The sequence below is a fragment of the Ovis aries genome, chromosome 16, assembly GCF_016772045.2.
Source record: "Ovis aries strain OAR_USU_Benz2616 breed Rambouillet chromosome 16, ARS-UI_Ramb_v3.0, whole genome shotgun sequence".
In the NCBI taxonomy this organism is placed as follows: domain Eukaryota; kingdom Metazoa; phylum Chordata; class Mammalia; order Artiodactyla; family Bovidae; genus Ovis; species Ovis aries.
This window is the reverse complement of record NC_056069.1, coordinates 10,590,382-10,612,332: the sequence shown is the minus strand read 5'-3', so window position 1 is coordinate 10,612,332 and position 21,951 is coordinate 10,590,382. Positions and strand designations below refer to the sequence as shown.

At 37.8% G+C, this 21,951-nt stretch overlaps 1 protein-coding gene across 2 annotated transcripts; it reads left to right on the top strand.

Annotated features, from left to right (window-relative positions):
* Positions 1–681: 681 nt before the first annotated feature.
* On the top strand, positions 682–20,346 carry CENPH (centromere protein H). Of its 2 annotated transcripts, XM_042233716.1 has the most exons (10): positions 682–894; positions 4,380–4,435; positions 9,323–9,371; positions 9,769–9,843; positions 11,818–11,874; positions 13,925–13,988; positions 14,318–14,369; positions 16,622–16,785; positions 17,137–17,165; positions 17,438–20,346. In XM_042233716.1, exons 1-10 carry the CDS (start codon positions 770–772, stop codon positions 17,523–17,525), a joined length of 759 nt encoding a protein of 252 aa, XP_042089650.1. In that variant the 5' UTR covers positions 682–769; the 3' UTR covers positions 17,526–20,346. The 2 variants fall into 2 exon arrangements, with proteins under 2 accessions (XP_042089650.1, XP_004016964.2); XM_004016915.5 differs by lacking the exon at positions 17,137–17,165.
* Positions 20,347–21,951: the final 1,605 nt, after the last annotated feature.

Sequence of the window (21,951 nt, the reverse complement as noted above, 5' to 3'; positions counted from 1 at the left end):
CTGATGCTTAACTTTTTGCCTTCAAATTAAGTAATTGATGCCTTCAAACTGTGGTGCTGGAGAAGACTCATGAAATTCTCCTGGAAACCAATCAACTTTAAGAGTGATCAACCCTGAATATCCACTGGAAATACGGACGCTGAAGCTGAAAGTGGAAAGTGAAAGTCGCCCAGTAGTGTCCGACACTTTGCCACCCCACGGACTAAACATTCCATGGAATTCTCCAGGCCAGAATACTGGAGTGGGTAGCCTTTCCCTTCCTAACTCAGAGATCCAGGGAATCCCGCATTGCGGGCGGATTCTTTACCGGCTGAGCCATAAGGAAAGCCCAAGGCCATCTGATGCGACCAGAAGACTCATTGGAAAACTCCCTGATGCTGGGAAAGGCTGAGGGCAGAAGAAGAGGGCGTCAGAGGATGAGAAGGCTGGATGGCATCACCCAGGCAATGAACTTGAACTTGGGCCAACTCTGGGAAACGGTGGGGGACAGGGAGGCCTGGCGTGCTGCAGTCCATGGGGTCGCAAAGAGTCGGACACGACTGGGCGACTGAACAACAACTTTAATTACTAGAGCGGGAATAAAAGAAGGCACAGCCGCAACCATGGCAACCAGAGACCAGGGAGGAAAGGGCGGGGCCACGAGGCGGAAGGGGTGTGACCGAACGCGGAGACGCTCCGGCTGGTTCCGGATATCAATTTTGTGGCGGGAAAAGCGGCCCCTTCTGTGGAAGACTCCGCCAGTCCTGAGTCGTAGCTCTTCGCGCCCGGAATGGAGACGCAGTCCGAGGAGCAAGCCGTCACCAAGCCTGCGGACTCCGGAGGGGAAGGCGGGCCGCCGCAGGTCGCCGGCGCCCAGGCGGTGCGTCCGGAGGACCGCATGACCCTGCTGCTCAGGTTGTACCCTCTGACCGACTGGGCAGGAGCCAAGTGGGAGTCTTGGCCAAGAGCTCCCCTCTTTGCCGAAAATGTCTAGGGTTCGAATTCATTGTCGATCGCTTAATGGCTGGTGACTAGAGCATTCACATAAGCTCTTTAAGCCCCTTTCTTCGTCTTGGAAAAGAGAGGGAAAATGACAGCTTCCTAGCTAAGTTGCTGTGGGAATTAAAAGAGATATTATGCGGTCAGAGTTTGGCAGAGGGCCTACGGAGCTATAATTAACATTGCCTTTCTTACCCACTCATGCCCTGCGGTCCTGATTTTCAAGCCCTTTGTGGGTTGCTTCCAAGCCCAGATTTATATTGGAGGGAGGTTTCTCTGACCTTCTCTGTTATAGCTAGGACCCTTTTCAATCCATAAGCTGCGTGTTTTGTATTTTCTACCAGGAAGCAATGTCTGTACGTTGCTAAGGAAAATGCTTAATGAGAAAGGACATCAGCCTTCTACTCCAGTGGGCAACTATGGACCTGAGCCATATCCATCCTACTCTTTGTTTCTGTGTGATCCCTCAAGCTAAAATTAGTTTTCATGTGTTTAAATGGTTGGGGGAAAAGTTATAAGATGTTAATAATAGGTAAAAATTATATGAAATTAAATTTGTCTCCTTATGTAACGTTTTATTGGAACGCAACTTGCAAGGACAGAGTTAAGCAGTTAGAGCAGATACCATGAGTGAGAGTGAGTGAAAGTTGTTAAATTGTGTCTGACTCTTTGTAACCCTATGGACTGTAGTCTGCCAGGCTCCTCTGTCCGTGGAATTCTCCAGGCAAGAATACTGGAATGAGTAGCCATTCCCTTCTCCAGAAGTCTTCCCGACCCATGGATCGAACCTAGGTCTCCTGCTTTGACAGGCAGATTCTTTTTGGTCTGAGCCACCAGGGAAGCCCACAGTAGGAAGCCTATTGTATCTACTATAGGACTCACAAAGCCTAAAATATTTACTTTCTAGTCCTTTACAGAAAAAAATTTGCAGACCTAAATCGTAACAAGGGGATTTTTTTAAAAAAAGCTTTGTAACTGTATGTATTTCAACTTCATTACTGCTTTGAAAGGCCTCACCTAATAATAAACCTCACAACCTCACCTTCAAAATTACCCCCCTACAAATACACAACAGGTTCCTCCAATCATGGAATCTTATAGCCCAGGTCTTACCCTTCCTTTCCCACTCCACAGTTTTCCCCTTGCTCCTCACTCATGAAAGTTGCTAGGCAAATTTTTCACCTACAAAGGACTGAACATCTTCTGTAAAGACTCTGTGGGTATGGCTGGAAGTCTCCAGATAGTCATGCTTTTACATGGCTTTCCAACATCCAGCTCTGATTGGTACAAGATGGGTAGTTCTTACCCTCAGATTTCATCAAGTGATTGCTCTTAATTTCTTTGGCTTTGGCTTCGCTGACAACCAGAGCCCAGACTATTTCATTTTGGGGCAGGTCAGCTTCTTGGAGGCATTTTTGGCAACCTCTGGCGCTCCAGAACCACAGGATCAACCTTTGTCTCATGATTATGGAGATATTGTTGTCCAGGAGCTGTTCTGTGGGTTCAAGTGGAATTGATCTGGCTGACGTACTATATAAAGAGTCTGTCAAATGGAGTTTTATATATATATATATATATATATGTATATATATATGGAGGAAGGTAACATAACTTTTTCCCAAACCATTTAAACACATGAAAACTAATCTTAGCTTGAGGGGTCACACAGAAACAAAGAGTAGGATGGATATGGCTCAGGTCCATAGTTGCCCACTGGAGTAGAAGACTGATGTCCTTTCTCATTAAGTCTTTTCCTTAGCAACGTACAGACATTGCTTCCTGGTAGAAAATACAAAACACGCAGCTTCTGGATTGAAAAGGGTCATATCTATAACAGAGAAGGGCAGAGAAACCTCCCTGTTTCACACGAAGACATTTAGAAGACACTGAATTCTTTCCTTTTAACTATTCCCATTCTTTTTATCTATGGGCCATTGGATCTGGTGAATTCCTATCCAGAGTTCTCAGAGCTATATAGGAAAGTGCTCCTATAGTCCAGGGTCAATTCCAGATGACCGTAATAGCCACTGTTCACAGCTAGAACATCCCATGGGTTTCTTGAAGGCATATAAGGGCTTCATCAGTTCCTGAACTGGAACGACTAACTTTCCTGTATTACTTTCCCCTATTCCCATCTGTTGTGTATTACACTTAGGAATAAATGCCCCAAAGAGGTCCTGGCCACCAGACACTATTCTCTCACAAAAGTCCACCTGACTCAACTGGTGAACAGCATTTAATTAAAAAAAAAAAAAAAAAAAAGGCAGCAGGAACTCTGGGGGTGACATAATAGCCCACTTCCCATTCCTTTGACCTTTGACCAAGTGTATGGGCTTGCCTTCATCTTTTTGTTCTCAGAAAATGCTAATGAACACTACTCACTGACCTGGAAAGACAATCTTTTGTGTAAGTCTTTGAAACACTTGAATGACTAAATTAAAAATCCCTTTCTACCTACAATATGAAATAATAAAATATTAAAGATATAACATCTCCTTTTCCATCTCAGCTAAAAATGAATTATTGTTTCAGTGTGTCATAAAATGCTGTCCTACTTAAACTCTTAAGAAATTGCTCTTTTCATTTGGAATTTTAAAACAGGGAGCTTAATGCTGCAAAGTTTTAAAATTTTGTCTAATGTTCCTTAGCTACTTAACTAGATCTCAGAGTCACAAAACAAACTCAGAACTGGAGAATTACCAGGTAAATGTGAAACATCTAATAAGTAGTTATCATTTTACCCATAGCTCTTCTACCCATTTTTTGTATGATTTTTAAGTAAGTAGAGTCATAGGATGACTAAGAAAACTATATAAATTACTTATTTATCCAAGGATTAGTACCTTTGATATTTTTCTGTATCTCTTAAGAATGTTTCAATCTGTTTGTAACACATTACTGTGTTTGGGGGTTTACCACTTAAATCTATTTCTTTGTGTAGTGTTCTCTTTAAGCTGTATTTCAGTGTGGCCCATTAAAAATAAATTTAAAAATCAAAATTTTAACTTTTCCTTACAGATGCTGTTTTCCTACTGTATTTCATTTTGTGTATTTTTCTGAGGCATAACATCTTGTATGCCTATTTTAAATAAAATGAGGCCAACCTGGAAGATCTTTTATTTAAATATATATGTGCCAAGTCTTAGTTGCCGTGTGTGGGAGGGAGCTTTCATTGCAGCATGTGGGATCTAGTTTCCCAACCAGGGATTGAACCTGCGCGCCTTGCATTGGGAGCACTGAGTCTTAACTGCTGGACCACCAGGGACGTCCCTGTAAGATTTTAATGCTGTTTATTTATACTCATTTTGTTGCATCAGATTCCAAAAAAGATGAGTTGATTTATCATATAGTAATGAATAAAACCTCAATAATTATATAACTCTCTTCTTATCTGTTTTCAGGCTAAGAGCACAGACCAAACAACAACTCTTGGAATATAAGTCAATGGTTGATGCACGTAAGGATTTCCATTTTCAAATAAGGTTTTGTGAGTTTGATGATGAACAGTACTCCAGGGAAAAGATCAATTTTACAATTATTTATCTAGGGAAGGAGGGGTGTTAGGAATTCAGGAAAATTAAGTTCTATTGATTGGAAATTCCTGTGGGCTTAGCTACCATCAACAACTTGGACATTAAGTTAGGAGATTAGATGATTGTTGAACAAGTGATCTGAGACCTATACTTTGAGAAACACTGGATTAATGACATGGAAACAGAAGGGAGATAGGCATAAAAGTGTGACTGACAATTTTCAATTCTATATAAAAATTTAAATTTATCTTTTACAATTATTAATCCAAAAATCTCAGGGCCAAGAGAGTAGTTAAATGATGGGTTTAGTCGTCCTAAGTAATAATCACCTAACGCCACCTGATTTATTATAAGCCCGTGGGTCACAAAGATAGATTTTGGTTACTTTTTCTTTCTCTATGAAATAAACTTACAGAATAAAACCAAATAGTACACTGTGTTGAATCAAGAATTGTGGAGAAGCCTAGGCACCTCATAGATGTTTTAGTTACTTCCCTGAGTCCATGTTTGAACCTCGATAATTTTTGTGCTCTGTTCAAGCTCACTTTAAGGCCACAGATCAGAAGGCATTTCTGGTGTGTTTTCCAACCCCATTCTAGGGTTTCTAAAGGGGCATCTTATGCAACAAACAGAACAAAAGAAAACAAAACCTTAAAAAAAGATGGCCCCCAGCCTCTCTTCTGCTTACTATAGCTAATAACCATAGGAGTTAGGAAGTGAATCAGACCTTACTGGCTCTAAAGTCATGTCCCTTTTGTAATATCAATAATGCCTATATAAGAGTATATATTATCTATAAAGTACTTATATATATGTGTATATATGTATAACAATCACTTTGCTGTATACCTGAAACTAACACAACACTGTAAATCAACTATAATTCAATTAAAAAATGCTTACCTCAAAGATGATCAGTAGGTCACTGTCCTTCCCCTGGAGGAATTAATGGTGTCCTTCTTTCCAAAGCCTATGTTCCTTCTATTAAACAAATTATATTTATCTTAGAGATGAGAAGTAGGACTTGTCTAATCCTTTTACTGGCATGAGAGCCCACATATTATATAAAAAAGTATAACTGATCTTAGACAATGAGGTGTAGGGGAAAAGCTATTCAAAACTTGAACCATTGAGGAATTATCTCTAGTGGTAATCATGCAATCATAGTTGAATGAATAGTGGGTGCTAGGAATGGAGATATGGTGTTGAACAAGGCTGACTTTATCCTCGTGGAGCTTAAATTCTGTGTAGCAAAACAGGTAAGCAAAGAGACGTGAGATAACTATGAGGTGAGGTAAATGTGATGAAGGAAATAATGGTATGATAAGAGGGAAGGACTACTTTAGATACAGTAATCAGAGATGGATTCTTCAAGACGATGACCTTAGAGCTAAAATCCAAGTGATAAGAATCTGCCTCCTCATGCAGTTCTTGTTTGCCCTGTATAGCTAATTTTGAAGGAGTTGTGACATCTAAAATCTTGAGTAGACTTAATAGTCTGCACTGTAGAATTTCTGCAGCTAAAGGAGAGGACCGATTGTTACGGCTTCCTGGTGGCTCAGATGGTAAAGAATCTGCCTGCAATGCAGGAGACCTGGGTTCAAACCCTAGGTTGGGAAGATGCCATGGAGAAGGGAATGGCAACACACTTCAGTGTTCTTGACTGGAGCATTCCGTGGACAGAGGGCTTAGTCCATGGGGTCAAAAAGAATGGGACATGAGTGAGCCACTAACACACACATAAGAAGTTAGGTTTTAGTTTTGAAGAGAAGATATGTATCTAAAATTGATTTGTGTTTACCACTAAAAAATACTGAGACTTTATTGCTTGAAGGCTTTTTTTTTTTTTTACAATAAGTGCATCTATTCTAAGGGTATGATTTGATGAGTTTTTTTTTTTGTAGATGTTGTTGCAAAGATTTATTTAATTTTTGGCTGTGGTGAGTCTTCACGGCTGCACGCTGGCTTTCTCAAGTTGCAGCAAGTGGGGGCTCATCTCTAGTTGTGGTGTGCAAGCTTCTCATTGCGGCAGCTTTTCTTGTTTCAAAGCATGGATTCTAGGTGCTCGGGCTTCAGTAGTTGCAGCGCATGGGCTCGGTAGTTGTGGCTCCTGGGCTCTAGAGCATAGGCTCAGTAATTGTGGCACATAGGTTTAGTTGCTCCACATGTGGGATCCTCTCAAACCAGGGTTCAGACCGGTATCCCTTGCCTTACAAGGTGGATTCTTAACCGCTGGATCACCAGGGAAGCCCAATTTGATGAGTTTTGACAAATATATACATCTCTTTAATCAAGATCACCACTAAAATCACAGATGTAAACATTTCTACAGAAAGAGACTCACAGAAGATGAACTTATTTGATATGTGACTAGTACAACTAACTAATTTCACTTCAGTTTTACTTTAGCTGTACTACTCACATATCAAATGGTTCAGCCACAATGCGGCTGGTGGCTACCGTATTGAACAGTGCAGATATTAAGCATTTCATTTATCATAGAACAGTGCTTTTGAACAGCATTTGATGTAAATGTATTTATATGGTGGGTTTTTTTTTTCACCGTCTTTCGTGACTTAATTCATGCAACAAAATTCACCATTTTAAAATGTACAATTCAGTAACTTTTAGTATTTACAATGTTGTGTAACCATTACCACTATCTAATTGCAGAACATTTGCATTACTCTATAAAGAAACCCCAAACCTGTCAGCAGTCACTCCCAAAGGGTCTGGCTACTTTTTGTACCGTGTAGCATTTTTGTGATTCATCCATGCTCTTTTGTCTCAGTAATTCTTTCCTTTTTATTGTGAAGTACATTTTATGATGACTGCACCACAATTTTAATCCATTTACCTGTTGATGAACATTTGAATTGTTTCCAGTGTTTGCCCCTCATTAATAAAGCTGCTATGGGCAGTTGTCATTTGTAAATCTTTTTGTGGACATTTGCTTTCATTTCTCTTGGTTAAATACCTAAAAGTGAAATTTAGAGGTGATAAGTGTATGTTTAACTTTTTAAGAAACTACCAAGCTGCTAAGATAATTATACCATTATGGCAGATTCCTCCCCAGCAGTGTATGAGGTTTCCAGTTGCTCAATATCTTCTCTAAAACTTTATACTGTCAGTCTTTAAATTTTAGCCATTCTAGTAAGTATGTAGTGATATATTTTATGTGGTTTTAATTTATATTTCCCTAATAACTGATATTGTTGATCATCTTTTCATGTCTTATTGGTAGTTTACTTTTTGAAGTGTCCTTTCAAAGCTTTGCCCATTTTTAGTTAGATTGTTAGTCTTACTGAGTTTGAGTTTTAATTAAAAATGAAAATATTATATATTTTCTTAAACATTCACTTCTTTCAAAAAATAAATACAGTCCTGTTTCAGATGAGTAAAAATATATATGTGTGTGTACATATATATATGTGTATATATATATATATATATGGCAGAAATTTTCTCCTAGTTTGTTGCTTTTTTATTTTCTTAACAGAGTCCTTTCAGGAGCAGAAGGCATAAATTTTTATGAAGTGTTGTTTTTCACTGGTTTTCTTTTGTGGTTTGCGGTTTTTGAGTTCTGTCTAAGAAACTGACTATTTCAAGGTTGCAAAGGTTTTCTCCTATGTTTGTTCTAGAAGTCTTAAAGTTTTAAGTTTAACATTCAGTACTGTGATTCATTTTGGGTTAAGTTTTGGGTATAGTGTAAGCTAAGTAAGGGTCAAGGTTCAATTTTTTTCATGTGTAACCCATTGTATATGTGTAGGTCTATTTCTGGACTTTTTCTTCTGTTCCTTTGAGGAACTTGTCTATCTTTACAATGGTGCCACACTGTTTGGATTACTGTAGCTTTATAGTAAGTCTTGATTGTCAGCTACTATAAGTCCTTCAAGTTCATTCTTTGTCAGAACTGTTTTGACTATTCTTGGTCCTTTATTTTTCTATGTGCATTTTAAAATCAGCTTGTCAATTTCTGGGATTTTGAGTGGGACTCTGGAAGCTCAGCTGGTAAAGAATCCACCTGTACTGCAGGAGACCCCGGTTCGATCCCTGGGTCAGGAAGATCCCCTGGAGAAGGGCATGGCAACACACTCTAGTATTTTTGCCTGGAGAATCCCCATGGAGGAGCCTGGTGGGCTACGGTCCATGGGGTCACAAAGAGTCAGACGCGACTGAGCAACTAAGCACAACACAGCATATAGATCACTATGGGTGAATTCGTTATATTAGCAGTTGTTAGATTAGCCATGATTCTCCCAGTACATGTAGGTAGTATATCTTTCCATTTTACTGTTCGATAGTGTATAGTGTAGAGGTCATACATACATGTATTTTGTTAAATTTATCCTTAATTATTTTGTGTTTTTGGATGTAATTTTACATATATTTAAAATTTCTTATATATAGACATAGTTTCTATTTTTTTACATTGATCTTGATTTTTTTACTCTCTTTTTCTATCATTCTAATCTGTGCTGTCTAATATGTTAGTCACTAGCTCCATGTGGCCACTGAACACTTGAAATATGGTCATTCCTCACTGAGGACTAAATGTAAAATGCAAACAGAAGAAAAGATTGTGAACTATTTCAACAGTAATTCCAAATTGCTTAAAGTGACAATATTTTGGATCTACTGGGTTAAATAAGCTATATTAAAATTAATTTCACTTGTTTCTTTACTTTTGTAATGTGGAAACTAGAAATTTAAAATTACATATTTGGTTTGCATTTGTGGCTCACATTATATTTTTGTTGGACAACACTTTTATGAAATATTACTAACTTCAAAAATTTATTCATTTGTAGATGAAGAAAAGACTCCAGAACAAATCATGCAGGAAAAGCAAATTGAAGCGTATGTCATATTTTAAAATTTTAGTTGTGGTTTTTACAGATTTAATAATATTATCCATCTTATAATATTTTCTTTCTTTTTCCTTTCTTTGTTTTTCCACGTAATTTGTCATGCACATGTTGAGAAGTTACTGATGTAGGATGTCAACTTACATGCACATGAGTGAGCTATCACATTAGCAGTCTCGGCACCGGCCCCACTTTAACAAGATATTTATCAAAGTAACTCAGTGAGAGTCAAGTTACCAAATCTGGAAATGTCAGTGTGGGATCCTGTAGAATACTATTATTTAGATAACAGGCATTTCACTTTCTTCAAAGATTTACTTTATGCCTTTATTCCAGTGGTTACTTTATCTGACATTGCTGACATTCTTTGGTTCATGCTTCTTTGGCAGTAAAATTGAAGAACTAGAAAATGAAGTTGAAGAGGCAAAAACTGCTTTTGAAATTAAAAAGCTTGCGTTAGACAGGTAATTATTACATTTTAAGTATGCAAGATGGGTATGGCTCAAGGTGGGGTGTGTGTGTGTGCTAAGTCGCCTCAGTCATATCCAGCTCTTTGCAACCCTGTGGACTGTAGCCCACTAGGCTCCTCTGTCCATGGGATTCTCAAGGCAAGAATACTGGAGCAGGTTGCCATGCCTTCCTTCAGGGGACCTTCTTGAGCCAGAGATTGAACTGGAGTCTCTTACGTCTCCTGCTTTGGCAGGTGGGTTCTTTACCACTAGTCTGAATTAATCAAAATGATGATTAGTTGATGGTCCCACAAATTTTGAGCCCTGAGAGAAAAGTTACATCATTAATGTTTTCATTTGAAGAAGTTACATAAGACAGTGTTAATAAGAAAATGTCAGTCAAGACAATAGAAGTGTGAGGTTAAATCACATTTGGTGTTGGAAAGGATTATACGATTTATTTTTGGTTGTGCTAGGTCTTAGTCGTGGCACGAGGATTCTTTAGTTGCAGCGTGTGGGATTTAGTTCCCCAGCCAGGAATTGAACCCAGGCCCCTGCATTGCAAGCTTTGAATCATAGCTACTGAGCCACCAGGGAAGTCTCATATTTATTCCAGTAACTCTTAATGGAGTAAAGGAATTGTCATTGAGTTTAAATGTATTTTTAATTTTAAACTTTGCATCTGTATTTTAGAATTCATTCACCAAATATTTGAGTGCTTACTGTGTCAGAGCTTTGTGCTGGATGCTGGTATACAGCTGTCAGTAAGATAAACGAAGTCTCTATTATAGATTTATGATCTGAATTAATAATCTCAATCCAATGAATGACTCTAATAGTTTTTCCCTTGTATTTCTGACCTTCCCAGATACATTTACTTACATTTAATTGAAAATAGTTAAAGTCCTTTTAATTACTTCTAGCAGTGAACTTTTTTCCCTCATTTAATGTGCTGGCTCATTATATAGATGATATTTTTTGACTAAGATCAGAGCTATTAAGATATCCTCTTTAATGAAATGACTGATATTGCTGAGCTTATTAACTTTCTATTATCACTTATTTACTAGCTATTGAATTTAAAAACAAATTATAGTGCTTGCTTATACATAGACATATTTTAAAGTTTATAGTTGAGTATGGCTTTGTATTCCCTAACTCTACCTAATTTAAGCCTGCTGATCTGTATGCCTTTTTTCCTTCTTCCAGTTTTATTGAGATATAATTGAAATACAGCAGTGTATAAGTTTGGGCCTCCCTGGCAGCTCAGTGGCAAAGAATCCGCCAGCCAATGCAGGAGACATGGGTTTGATCCCTGGGTCAGGAAGATCCCCTGGAGAAAGGAAATGGTAACCCACTCCAGTATTCTTGCCGGGAAAATCTCATAGACAGAGGAGCCTGGCAGGCTACAGTCCATGGGGTCACAAGAGTCGGACACAACTTAGCGGCTAAACAATAACTGTCTAAGTTTAAGGTGTAGAGCGTGTTTTGACTTACATGCATCCTGAAATGATCATCATAGGAGGTTTAGTGAACATCAACCATCTCATATAGATACAAAATTTTAAAAATAGAAAAAAATTTTTTTTGTTGTGAGAATTCTTAATCTCTTAACTTTCATATGTAGCTTATAGCAGTGTTAATTGTATTTTATCATATTGTACATTACATTTTGTAGTGCCTTATTGCTTCCTCCAGCCCTGCACCTAGGTGGGTGGTTTGGAGAGCAAGTTCAGGCAGGGTGTCAGGTCAGCTCAGCCCCTCGCCTGGCCGTGCACAACCACATGCAACAGCCCCATCCCTCTTGGTGTTACTCCGTGTTTCTATGACTGACTTGTCGAATTATTTCCCATATAATACTGTTTAAAAACCTACTTTTGTTTTATGTTACATTTAAACAGAAAGGAATCTTTGTTGTATTTTTAAATATTCTTTTCACTGTACCATAAATGTTATCCATGTTTTATAGTGGAGTTTTTTCCTCTATAGGATGCAACTTTCAACTGCACTTAGAAAACACCTGGAGAAGGTTGATATCAAGACTAGGTATGTTTTTTTGTTTTATGTTTCCTGGATTTGGTCAGGTTGGCAGTAAGGGAGATCGCATAATGATTAGTTCCATGAATTTTTTTAATTATCTGTCACTGTTGACCATCTTTATCTGGGAAATAAGAAAAGTAGGCTCGTCTCATCCTTACAAACTTTATAGTCCTACTGACATCCTGTTCCAAATGGATGGGACCCTGAGGTTTTACCCTGATGATCTAGAATTTTAAAGGAAGCTTTTGAAAGTTAACTTTTGTTTAACTTGTTACTGTAAGACAAGAACAATGTTATCTCATTTAAGCCAACAGTAACCCAATGAGATAGGAAATATACTCCTCATTTTTCATGGGCAGAAATGAGTAACTTATATAACTTGCCAAGAAATATAAAATAAAGACTCTGGCATCCAAGGTCATCTGTAATCCGATCCTAAGATGGGAAGCTGGCAACCCACATATAACAAGCCTCCCAAAGGACGGTGGCACTAGGAAATATGAGAACTACTCTTCTTGCCCGGTCTTATTTCTGCCCTTTTACTCCGGCTGTACCAAACTGCTTGTTAGGTATTCTTCATAATTACACTTGACCCTGGAACAGCATGGGTTTGAACTGTTTGAGTCCACTTCTATGCAGGTGTTTTGTGTGTGTTTTTTCAATAAATATATACCTGTATTTTCATTTTACAGATCTTTAAGTATGGGGGAAAGTTTGTATTTATTTAGAGGTCACAGTATGTGGAATCAATGAACTAGGGTTTGATCCAGGCTGTTTCAGCTTTCTGTCCTTGGGTGAGCCATTTAATTCCTGTGTTTTTGAGGCAGAGGTAGCAGTGCTGTGGACTGTGTGGACAGTTGGTAACTCTGACCATCCACTCTGCCTGCACTGTTCAAGGATCAGTTGTACTTTTACATCCTTTAAGACTCAGGGTTTCCTTGTTCTACCCTTTCCACAACTCTTACACAATCCATTACTGATTCTAATGAAGTCATAACGATGGTATGGATTTATTTTTTTCCCCCATAAGATTCTTTCCTCTTTGAAAACAGGTACTGTGTTTTATTCTATTTTATAATCTTGGTGCGTGGCACAATCTTGACATGAGGTAGTCTCTCAGAAATACTTGCTGAAGAAATGGGGAATAAAAGCAGTTGATTCAGTGGAACTGTTGTGTCTGATATAGTTAGATACATGTCATTATACATTTGTCAAAATGCATAGAATATACACCACCAAGAGTGAACCCTAATGTAAACTATGGACTTTGGAGGATGATAATGTGTCAGTGTAGGTTCATCAGTTATAACAGATGGGCTACTCTGGTGGAGGAGGCTGTGCAAGTGTGGGGCCAGAGGGTGTATGGGTTTCCCTTCCACTTGGTTTTGCCCTGAACCTAAAACTAGTCTAAAAACTAACATCTAGGGACTTCCCTAGTAGAACAGTGACTAAAATTTGCACTCCCGATGCAGGGGGCCCGGGTTTGATCCTTGGTCAGGGACCTAGATCCCATGTGTCTCAACTAAAGGTCCCCCATGCTGCAATGAGGATGGAAGATCCTGTGTACTGAAACTAAGGCCCAGCACAGCCAAATTAATGAATTTTTAAAAAATCCTAAAGTCCATTTCCAAAAGAAACCTATGTATTAGCAAGTTAGGGTTTTTTTCTCCCTAAGTATGAGATTTTTAGAAATGTTCTGGGGACTTCCTTTGTGATCCAGTAGTTAAGACTCTATGTTTCCACTGCGGAAGACACTGGTTCGATCCTTGGTCAGGGAACTAAGCTCCTGCATGCTACGGGGTATGGCCAAGGAAAAAAAAAAAGAAATGTTCCTACATGCTCAAATTTGTTATTCTTTGTTGTCTGTGAGCAAAAAGTTTTCTAGGAAAATGCATCAGAAATTTAGTTTACCCCAAACTTGTCTAGACTTATCTTGTTAAACAATGACTATATTGAAGTGTACATTGGCTGTAATGAAAAAATATATATACTAACTGATTTCTTAATCAATGAAAAATTTTAAACTTAATAAATCATATTTTTTATTCCTTTTCAGTGTGCTCATGAATAACATGAAACAAATATTAAATCTGAATAAACTAATAATGAAATCACAGCAGGTAATTTTGAACATAAAGCTGCTTATGCATTCTCATGATTTCAGTAACACATTCTTGCTGGTAACTGTATGTGACTAAATAGGATTGCCCAAAGACTGGTATGTTTGGAATTCAGTATCCTTAAGTTTTCTCTCTTTTCATAGTTCCATTATTTCTGACTAATTATCTACTTATCATTTAAGCTACTCTTTCTTTGCCTTTTGTTGTGTAAAAATAGAGGAATTGAAAACTGAAGCTCTAGAAAATATGAATAGATAAAATTCAATGATTTAAATATTATAGGTGTGTTCTTAGGTTATGTGCCTTAATCTTTTTATTTCTAATAACAGGAAACTTGGGATTTGGAGGAAAAATTGCTTGATGTTAGAAAGAAGAGATTGCGTATGTAGAACACTTTTTGGCTCTTTTTTTCGAGAACACATTTTTCACTTAATATGAAGATCTCCCAATCACTGAAAATTTTTTTAATTTTCTGATTTTCTTAAAACTTTGGATGTGGCAATTTAAAGAGTAGTATATACAGTGCAATTTGCTTGATCTATTGTTTTAGAACTTTGAATCACAAAAATTAATACATTCTCAGTGGGGGTGGGGGGGAGAATATCAAGTAATACAGAAAAGTATAATGTGAAAGCCATACCTCCTTCTTGTGTGACCACAATTAGATATACATCATTTCAAGCCTTTTCCACACCCAAATAAACATTTATATGTATACTTTTTCAGGTTATTTATTTTGTTTTTTGGCTGCATTGGGCCTTTGCTGCTTTGTGAGGAGTCTTCACTGACTGTGGCGAGCAGAGGCCACATTCTTTGTTGCAGCACTTCACTTCTCACTGTGGCGGCTTCTCTTGTGGTGGAGCACAGGCTCTAGGCGTGAACGCTTCAGCAGCTGCAGCGCACAGGCTCAGTACTTGTGACTAGGGCTTAGTTACTCCACGACATGTGGAATCCTCCCAGACCTGGGATCGAACGCATGTCCGCTCCATGGCAAGCAGCTTCCTGGGGGAGTCCACACATAATTTTATTTTTCTGGTACATAAGTTTTAAATGATCACTTGATACATATGGTTCTATAGTTTAACTTAACATGAGATAGCTTTTTGCATTGAAAATTTTGAAATGTTTTATTGAAATCTATTTCAGAGAGAACTAAGGCTAGTTCTACATATCCTCTATAAAGAATTTGAAAACAAAAATATACATAAAATTTTTTTTATTTTATCAAGAGATAATCGATCTTCAGTGCTTTTTATTTATAAAATTGGCATAATTTTATTCTGTATTACTCCTTTTTTCGTTTAACAGTTACAGGCATGATTTATTATTTTAAAATACTATGTATATTTGCTTTTAAAAAAATTATTCATTTATTTTTATTGTTTTCGGCTGTCCTGGGTCTTCACCGCTGCATGGACTCTTCTCGAGTTGCGGCAAGCAAGGGTTACTCTGGGTTGCTGTGCTGGTTCTCACTGCAGTGGCTTCTGTTGTGGAGCAGAGCCTCTAGGGCACAAGGGCACAAGGGCACAGGGGCACATGGGATCTTCCCAGATCAGGGATCGAATTCTTGTCTCCTGCATTGGCAGGTGGATTCTTTACCACTGAGCCACCAGGGAAGCCCCTAGATTTGCCTTTTGTAAGTAATCTCAGGGTCAGAAGTAGTCCTGTCACCTGTCTAATCACCCTTTGGCTTTTTTTCCATTGCATTCCAACCTGCTTTTGATACATCAGTGTCAAAGAACTGAGCTCCTGAGATATACCCATTTATATTTTTAAATACTGTCTGTCCCCAACTTATGATGTTTCAACTTACAATTTTTTTACTTTACGATGATATGCATTCAGTAGAAACTGAATTCGGATTTTGAATTTTGCTTTTTTCCTGGGCTCGTTATAGTCTCTCATGTGATGCCAGGCAGCAGCAGCCACGTGGTCATGAGAGTAAACCACCAATACATTTACAACTATTATATTTTTCACTTTTAGTATTCAATAAATTACATGAGAAATTTAATATATTGTTATAAAGCAGGCTTTGTCTTAGGAGGTTTTGCCCAATTGCAGGCTAATGTAAGTGTTCCGAGCATGTTTAAGGCAGGCTAGACTAGGCTGTGATGTTTGGTGGATTAGGTACATTTTTGACTTAGGATATTTTCAACTGAAGATGAAAGGAAGATCTCTAGTATAATTCTCAGAATACTTCAGGAACAACAAAAAAAAATGGTTGATGATATTTATCCCTATTTATCCTACCTTTCTTTGAAAATTTATTAAAATGTAAGTTTTGAAAACTAAGGGGGAGAATATTTCCTTACATATATCACCTATTTTTTTGGCAGCCCAGAGGAAGTCCTCTGACATGATGCCTTGGCAGACATTTATAGACAGTATCATTGTCATGCTTGCACACTTGAACATCTCACAGAGGGCATTGCTAAGTATGAAATTAAAATACTGGTGCTTTGCACCAGAGGAATCATTTTCATGTCAGAATGGAACTGCAACCTAAAATGCATATTAAAATTTTTCCCTTGACTGAAATAATCAGGAACTATTCTGCTTCAGAAGTTTTCAAGATTCTTGTTTATAGGAGTTGTCATATATAGTATATTGCTTTATTTTTAACCCAACAGAATTAAAACAAGCTTCAGAAAGAAAGCTTTCAGAAATACAGACTGAAAAGAACAAACAGAAAGATGATTTGGATAGTATGGAAAATTCAGACAAAATAAAGACCATACAACAAAAACTGGAGACAGAGATACAGATTACTACAGTTATTCAACATGTGTTTCAGGTAATATTTATAAAAAGTAGAAAGGGGGGGTAAATAACTTTTTAAAAGTGATTAATTCTATTATTTTCAGGCTTCATATTTTTATATATAACTGAATTAACTCAGTATCATTGAGCTGCAATTTTTCAAAGAATAATGTCCAGAATTTTCATTAATTATAACCTTAATCAGTCCTCCATTGCCTACCACAAAAATAATCTTCACCTTTGTCAAAGTCTTGGAACTTTGCAAGGGCTGAGAATTAAGCTCTTTTACCTCTTGTCAAAATGCATATTACTTACAATTTAATTGCTTTTCACTTTAGAAATGCAAAATGAACTCTGAACCATAACTGTCATCTTTTTCCTTTAGGAAACACTGCAAATATCCTTCCTTAAGAGGTAAAAACTATCTACAAAAACTGGCAAAGCAGAAAAATTGTTATAAACATTGTCAATATTTCCCTAGCGTTATGGCGATCAAGGTTGAAGCCTTATTGAAAACAGAAATAAAGATACAAGAACGCATTTACTATTTTTTCCCATCATCACAGAGTAAATGTTCACACCTAGTTCTGTAAATATTTGATGTGAAAGACAATTTTTAAAAAATCAATAAATTTTTATAACTGCTGAGAACTTTTAATTTTAAAACTTTTTTTTTTTAATTACAGAACCTCATTTTGGGGAGTAAAGTCAACTGGGCAGAGGATCCTGCCCTCAAGGAAACTGTTCTGCAGCTTGAGAAGAATCTCACAATGATCTAATAGGAATTCTAGTTTGACATTTTTTGTTTCTGTTTTTAATGTCATTTAAATAGAAATTTCAAGTGAAATGCTTTTCAGTGTTTTTGGAACGATTCTAATACTACAGTTTTTTTTTTCTAGCTTGAGTTAAGTGTTACATGGAATCTATTGTTTTAAATATAATAAAGTGACTGGGATAGTCTAAATCTGAAAATCAGCCTGGAAAGGGTCTCAAAAGACATCTAGTCCAGCATTCTACTGAATATGGACATTTTTTCTACAACATTCCTGGAAATCCCAGCTCTCATTTGTAATACTTCTGTGTATTTGTTTGTCAACAAAATATTAGAAAGTTAGAACAGCATATCCACACACATCTTTGTTTTTTTTTCAACTGTCAATTGTATTTTATTCAGATAAATCTCATTTTAGTTCAACTCACTACAGATTTTTTTTTTGCCTTTGAGAAGACTTGCCTGGTGATCCCATGGCTGAGACTCCATGCTCCCAGTGCAGGGGGCCGAGTTCAGTTCCTGGTCAGGAAACTACATCCCACATAGCTGCAGTGAAGAGAGTGCATGCCACAGCTGAAGACCCTGCATGTGTCAGCTAAGACCAGGTGCAGCCAAATAAGCAGCTTTTGTAAAAAAATTTAAAACTTGAGATATAATTGATACATAACACTGTGTAAGTTTAAGATGTACAACATTGTTGATCTGACCACCATTAGCTAACATCTTTATCATGTCACATAATTATCATTTCTTTATCATGGTGAGAATATTTAAGATTATCCTCTTGGGGCTCAGAGGTTAAAGCGTCTGTCTGCAATGTAGGAGACCTGGGTTCGATCCCTGGGTTGGGAAGATCCCCTGGAGAAGGAAATGGCAACTCACTCCAGTATTCTTGCCTGGAGAACCCCATGGACAGAGGAGCCTGGAGGGCTACAGTCCACGGGGTCGCAAAGAGTCGGACACGACTGAGCAACTTCACTTTCACTTTCTTAGTAACTTTGAAGTGTGTAATGTAGTATTGTTGACTAGAATCACAGTGTTGTACATTAGATCTCCAAAAGTTATTCATCTTCTAACTGCAAGTTTGTATCCTTTGACCACCATTTTCTCAGTTCTCACCCCTCCATCCACATTTTTAAACAGATACCCAAATAAAGCACCTCAATCATGAAAAAACAAAAAGAAAAACATACTCTGATTATAGAAAAATTGTGACTTTATTTTGTATTTTTAGGTTTATTATGTATTGCTTTTATTTAAAAAGTAAATGTTATTCTATCTTATTTAAAAAATAGAACTTAAAGCCTTTTATAGTATCTAATTTCATTTTTTGAAAACTCTTGATTTGAGCTCTTTATTAATTTGGAGCTGTTGATAATTTTTATAGACACTGTAGCCTTTTCAACATTATTTTAAGAAAGACTTTAAGTTTGAAAAGATGTGCTGCAATGGACAACAATATTAGAAATCTGTTCCTTAGATCAGTAACAAAAATGATATTTGCCTAAATTTGAATTCTGAAAGCTTTTCATTGGAATATTTATAGTTTGGCTTCATTTGTTTTGATAAATCATAATTTATGTGTAGCTTTTTATTTTACATGTAGTTACTCTTTTCCACAGTGTATTCTTGGAAATTGTCAATGTGAATTATAAAACAAGTTATATTTTTCTCATAGAAAACCTTTCTGGAAAATACTTTCCTGATCCAAAACTATAGTATTAAATGTTATCATAGATGCACACTTTATTAGTGAATCCCAACTCAAAGGATTATCACCATCCTCAGAAAAACCTCCTGCATTTTCCCAGGATTTTATTGTCCTGTTGTGTGCTCCCTCTTAAATCCCAGCTCTGAGAAAGAAATTGTATTAGGTATCTTTCTTGGAAATCATGCTGAATAACAACCGCAAATGTCAGTGGCTTGTAAGAAATACATTCTCTGTTGGATCCATGGTTTGGCTGATTATCCTAGGACCCAGGCTGAGGGAGCAGCCACTGTCTGAAACACATGCTCATGGCTTATCAGGCCAAGTCAAATTACGCAAGCACATTTGATTCCTACTTAGAGCAAGTGTACATTATATCCACCCAGGTTCCATTGACCAAGCTCAACACTGGGGCAGGAAAGTATACACCTCTCTCACAGCAGGAAGTGCTGAGTTTCAGAGTAGGGGAAAGCAAATGGATATTTGCTGAAAAGAATATAGCCTACCACAGCCTGCTACCTTGGTCTTAAATATTAATTTCCCTTCTGCATGTAAAAGATGCGCCTTTCCCCAAAGATGGTAAGCTAACAATGTCACCCAGGCATACCAGTTTCCAAGAGTCTCCACTTACGTTCAGATGGATTCTTCCTGATCTGGAGACCCTATGACCTGAAAAGACAAATGGTGTTGCTTCACACAGTCAGCAAATAGTGGTGACTGGGGCAATTCTGAAATACTGCTTGGCAAATGAAAGGAAGTGCCCCTTCTAAGGGGACAGGGAACTCCTTTGGATTTGACTCTTGTTCTGCTGTCAGGAAGCAGTTCTTCATCTGTGGTCCTTCACTCTGCCCTTTGGGAGGTTCTCCCTGTCCATTACTAACTTTGACCATATCTGAAGGGGGCATCAGAGATTATGCCCATCTGAACAGCTTTCTCAATTGGGGACCGAAATATTTTACATCTCAAACAATCTTAAAATCCAGGCTAGTGGTGTCTTTGCTAACACTTTCTCAAAAATGTGGGAGTGAGGGTTGTTTTGGTTGGCTATTTCCTCATATCAAACTGATTTACCAGCTGCCTGAATTTGTAAATAAAGTTTTATTGGAACAAAGCCACACCCACAGGTTTACACATTATCTATGGCTGCCTTTCTTCTACAATAGCATACGTTGGTCCCCTGCTTATGATAGTTCAACTTAGGATTTTTCAGCTCTATGATGGTGTAAAAGCTATATGCATTAGGTAGAGACCATACTTCAAATTTTGATCTTTTCCTGGGCTAACACTCTCTCATGATCTATAGTAATGCTGGGCAGCAGCAGCAAGCCACATCTGTCAGCCACACAGTCACAGAGGCTAATACCAATACACTTAGAACCATTCTGTTTTTCACTAAGTTACATGACATATGCAGTACTTTATTATATTATAAAATAGGCTGTGTTAGGTGATTTTGCCTAACTTAGTTAATGTAAATGTTCTGAGCACATTTAAGATTAGGTATATTAAATGCATTTTGACTTAGGATATTTTTAACTTTATTGGGATGTAACCCCCTCATAAGATCTGTAGTTGAACTGAACTGAGTAGCTGCAACAGATTATATCCTCCTCCCCCCCACCCACCCCCTACAAGTTCTTAACAATCATTGTCAAAGGAAGGGATTGCCCTGGAGAAAGGTCTCTTCTGACTTGTCCGATTGCTTCCTAGTAGTTTACATAGCTTGTTTCGCCTCTGTTTTCCAGGAAACCAGAAGTTAGATCTAAGTGCTTTATTAAATGTAGTTTCAAATTTTTTTTTAAATCAAAAAAATACGCAAGTTGTTCTGGGCACTTTGTATTGCATCAATCACATCAGGAAGCTGTCATGTATACTGAGTTCTGCCTCATAGATGTACAGCCAATGTCAAGAACAAGGTACATGGGACAAGAAAGGAGTCAAAGGCTAGTTAGGATAAGGATATTAAGACACAATAGATGAGGTAAAACGGTGCTGTGCTCCACAGGTCCATGAAAACAGCCAAAAAATAGCATTCAGGGTATAGAATGTTGACTAAAGAAAGATGTACAGTGTAACAGCTGAGAGTTGAGTTTTAGTCAGTGTCTTACTGAGCACTAATAGCCTCTCAGATAGCTCTGAGGAAGTGCTCTGAAGAGGTAGGGAGGAAGAGGCCAGTATATATGAGATTTTGGCTACAAAGTATGTGCAATCCAGCATATATCTTAGTAGAAGTTTACTTTTAGTTAAGCAGAATAGATACATCAGTTAATGATATTTTAGTGCTTCTCTAACTATCGGAGGATGCAAGAATCCAGATTCATAAAACATTTCCTAAAGTATATCTAAGAGCCGTTTTTGTTTGCCTGTTCTCCCAAAGCACTGAGTGCTCCTGTTCTTTGTCCTGAGTTCTTACACAGTGTCCTAAAGGTTAGCAATCAATGACTTGATCCTTGTAGAACTGGAGGAGAGACAACATTGTTTTATTAACACAAGACAAAAATCATGGGACCTGGACCTCCCTGCTGGCATAGTGTGTAAGAATCCGCCTGCCAACGCAGGGGACACTGGTTCCATCCCTGATAGAAGATTCCACGTGCCACAGAGCAACTGAGCCCATGCACCGCAACTACTGAAGCCTGCACGCTCTAGAGCCCATGAGCCACAACTAATGAGCTTCTGTGCCACAACCACCGAAGCCCAAGTGCCCAGAGCCCGCCAGT